Here is a 3,531-nt window from a genome sequence, read left to right as displayed (position 1 = left end):
ACAGCTATTCCCTGCTTACTCACCATGTGGCCGAGAAACTTCACCTCACTCTTCCAGAACTCGCATTTAGATAACTTAGCGTACAACTTCCTGTCTCTCAGAGTTTGCAGCACAGTTCGCAAGTGTTCAGCATGTTCCTCTTCAGACTTAGAATAAACAAGAATGTCATCAATAAAGACAATAACAAACTTGTCCAGATACGGTCGGAAAATCCTGTTCATATAATCCATAAATACTGTAGGGGCATTAGTTAACCCGAAAGACATCACTGTATACTCATAATGACCATAACGGGTCCTGAAAGCGATTTTCGGAATATCCTCGTCTCTAACCCTTATCTGATGATAATCGGATCGCAGATCAATCTTAGAAAACACACCGGCACCCTGTAACTGATCCATTAGATCATCGATTCTAGGCAACGGATATTTATTCTTCACAGTGATTTTATTCAATTGCCGATAATCGACACACAGCCGCATACTCCAATCCTTCTTCTTTACCAGTAACACTGGCGCTCCCCCCCGGAGAAACACTTGGTCGGATGAAATTCTTACCCAACAGATCTTCCAGTTGAGCCTTCAGTTCAGCCATTTCTAAAGGTGACATCCTATAAGGAGTAATCAAAATCGGACCGGCTCCAGGCACCAACTCGATTGCAAATTCAACCTCTCGATTAGGTGGGAATTCATTAATATCATCCGGAAACACATCTGGAAATTCACATACAACCGAAATCTGCTCTAAACTCTGATCATCACCTGATACTCCCGCAGTTAATAACATAATACCCTGACATTCAGTTCCTGAACAGTTTACTATCATAGAATTCAAATAGTAACTATTCACCACAACCGGTGCTTCTGACCCTTCCGGCATAAACTGTACTGACTTCTTAGAACAATCAAGCAAAACATGATTCTTGGATAACCAATCCAATCCTAAAATGAGATCAAGACCAGTCATAGGCAAAGAAATCAAATCATGCACAAATTCACGTTGCTGTACTCGAAAGGGAACTCGTGGACATCCTATCCTAGTCACCATAGCTTCATGAGTAGCATTATATACTTTCAAATCATAACCTAAAACCATCATTCTCAATCCTAATTCATGGGCCTTTTCAAATGCAATAAATGAATGACTTGCTCCTGAATCAAATAAAGCATTTAAGATTTTACCAGCCATTTCACAATTACCTCTAATCAGTGTCTCAGATCCCTCAGCACCTATGGTAGAAGTGGTGTATACTCTCCCTGGCTGCTGCACCCTACCAGTCTCATACTTCTTCTTCTCCGGGCAATTACTGGCTATATGCCCGGGCTGTCCACAGGAATAACATACTCCAAGTCCTAATCTGCACGAAACTCTAGGATGATACTTTTCGCACTTCTGACAATTCAGATCCTGCTGTGGCTGCTTCCCAAACCTTCTTCCCTGATTAACATTGGTATTCAGCCTTCTGTAATTACCTTGACCCTGAGTCTGCTGTGGAACAAAGCCTCTACGCTTGAAATTCCTACCTCTCGGAGCAAAGTTCCTTCCTAAAGGTCTCTGAAAAGGCACCCTCAAACTTTCTTTCTCTGCTGCTGCCTTCCTCACACAATCTTCAGCCACTCTACTCTTATTCACCAATTCAAAAAACACCCTGATCTCCATTGGGGCAACAAAACTCAGAATATCAATCTGAAGGCCTCCCTCATACTTAATACACTTCTATTCGGCAAAATCTTCTGGTGCCCCTTGACAGATACGAGAAAAGCGACACAACTCCTCAAACTTACTAGTATACTCAGCAACAGTCATCTATCCCTATTTTAACTGCATTAATTCAAGTTGCTTGGCATTTCTGGCTGAATTAGGAAAGTATTTCTTATATAATTCTGTCCGGAAAATTTCTCAAGGAATCGCAGCACCATTAGGCTGCAGGATACGTCGTGTTCCCTGCCACCAATATTGAGCCTCACCTTGCAACTGATAAGTTTCAATTCAACCCATTGCTCCTCAGGAACCTGTTGGGCCTGTAATGCCCATTCCATAGCCTGGATCCAATTATCTGCATCAGTGGGATTTGAGGATCCCCTAAAAGTCGGAGGGTGAACTTTCAGAAACGTTGCAAGTGTCATAGGACCATTTTCATCATTATTGTTCCCATGATTACCCTGATTTTTCTGATTACCCAGTGCCTCAGCTGTTGCCTGCATAGCTGCGACCATATTTCCTAGAGCAGCCATAAAGTCTACTGGATCAGTCCCTATGGGGGCAGGAGTAACGGTGCCTGTCCTACCTCTACCTCGCCAACGACCGCGTCCGCGAGTCGACATCTGGTCCCTATAAACACCAAACAAGTGATATTAAGTTGATCAGTCTCAATATCGCAGGTCTAATGCTTTAAGTTCCAAATGCATGCTCACAAACGTTTATGCCATATATATCAATCAGATATCCTAATAGCACATAAACACATATACAGAGAATGCACAGAAGTACAATCAGTCCGTCTTTCAGGCTCAATAGGAACGAAATGCTCTGATACCATAATGTAACACCCTACCACACTAAGCTTTACGCTTAAGCTGTAAAACAGAGGTGGTGTGATATTACGACCTCTAAAATAAAATGAGTACATATAATAGCAGAAGAATTATAATATGCTAGGAGCCTTAAAGAAAAGAGAAAACAAAAACGCAAAATAAAAGCGCAACGCTCAAGGAATGGGTTAACCTGCGTGCTAAGGAAACCGTAACTGTTAAACATATGATAACAGAAGTAGGAATATAGTGCCAAAGATACAAAATAACAAGCTCCTAACTCAGCCTGCGAAGTCAAGACTGGCCGGAGAATATTTACATATATATATATACATACATATCCAAAACCCAAAAGTACATATACACAATCCTGCCTCTCTATAAACCTCTAGGAGGATCAAAAGAACAACTTATACGGAGAGAAAACGAAGTACATATATACACATCATAGCATAACAAAATAACCCTGTAACCACTCCGCTTCAAGGGTCCAGACGCCTAATGAGATGCCTCTCGACCTGCATCTGAAAAACAACAACATAGTATGGAATGAGAACCGGAGGTTCTCAGTATGATAAAGGTACCACACACATAATATATAAGGTCCTGGGAATGCCAAAGGCAATCCTAGAACGCCGACACTCAGATTATAGAGCTTAAAGTATTAAACAGAAGCCATAAAGGGTTGTTTACTAAGGATATTTAAACCTACTTACTTAACTTAACCTTAAATCTAAATCACATTCTGCCATTCCTCCTTACCTCCAACTCCATCAAGCATTTTCACAGACAACTAAACAGACAAAGGCAAGCACAAGAATGTTATAAGTACTGCAAATAACAAATATACATTTAACATGGCAAGTACATTTAGGCACACCCAATTAATACACAAGCAAGTAATTCAAGTAATATGCATATGATGCATGCCTGTCCTATGGCTGATGAGGCTCATCTGTCGGTTATCCAGCCAACCCGACAAGTCTGAATTGTACTTAGA

At 41.1% G+C, this 3,531-nt stretch overlaps 1 protein-coding gene and 1 long non-coding RNA gene across 2 annotated transcripts in view; both read right to left on the bottom strand.

The window, feature by feature from the left end:
* Positions 1 to 447: 447 nt before the first annotated feature.
* Positions 448 to 1,659, bottom strand: LOC127740551 (uncharacterized). Its single transcript, XM_052251589.1, has one exon. The coding sequence runs from the start codon at positions 1,657 to 1,659 to the stop codon at positions 448 to 450; it is 1,212 nt and encodes a 403-aa protein (XP_052107549.1).
* A 1,129-nt stretch (positions 1,660 to 2,788) lies between these two features.
* LOC127740676 (uncharacterized) overlaps positions 2,789 to 3,531 on the bottom strand; it is a 2,323-nt gene continuing 1,580 nt past the window's right edge. Inside the window, exon 3 of the long non-coding RNA XR_008001445.1 lies at positions 2,789 to 3,055. This is a non-coding gene — a long non-coding RNA (uncharacterized LOC127740676). The remainder of the gene's footprint in view (positions 3,056 to 3,531) is intronic.

The sequence above is a fragment of the Arachis duranensis genome, chromosome 7 (genome assembly GCF_000817695.3).
Source record: "Arachis duranensis cultivar V14167 chromosome 7, aradu.V14167.gnm2.J7QH, whole genome shotgun sequence".
Classification (NCBI taxonomy): domain Eukaryota; kingdom Viridiplantae; phylum Streptophyta; class Magnoliopsida; order Fabales; family Fabaceae; genus Arachis; species Arachis duranensis.
The sequence above is the reverse complement of the archived record's forward strand: the minus strand, read 5'-3'. Positions and strand labels throughout refer to the sequence as shown.

Bases quoted from the DNA above. Each gene is read 5' to 3' on its own strand.
- LOC127740551 (XM_052251589.1), bottom strand. From the start codon at position 1,659: ATGGAGATCAGGGTGTTTTTTGAATTGGTGAATAAGAGTAGAGTGGCT.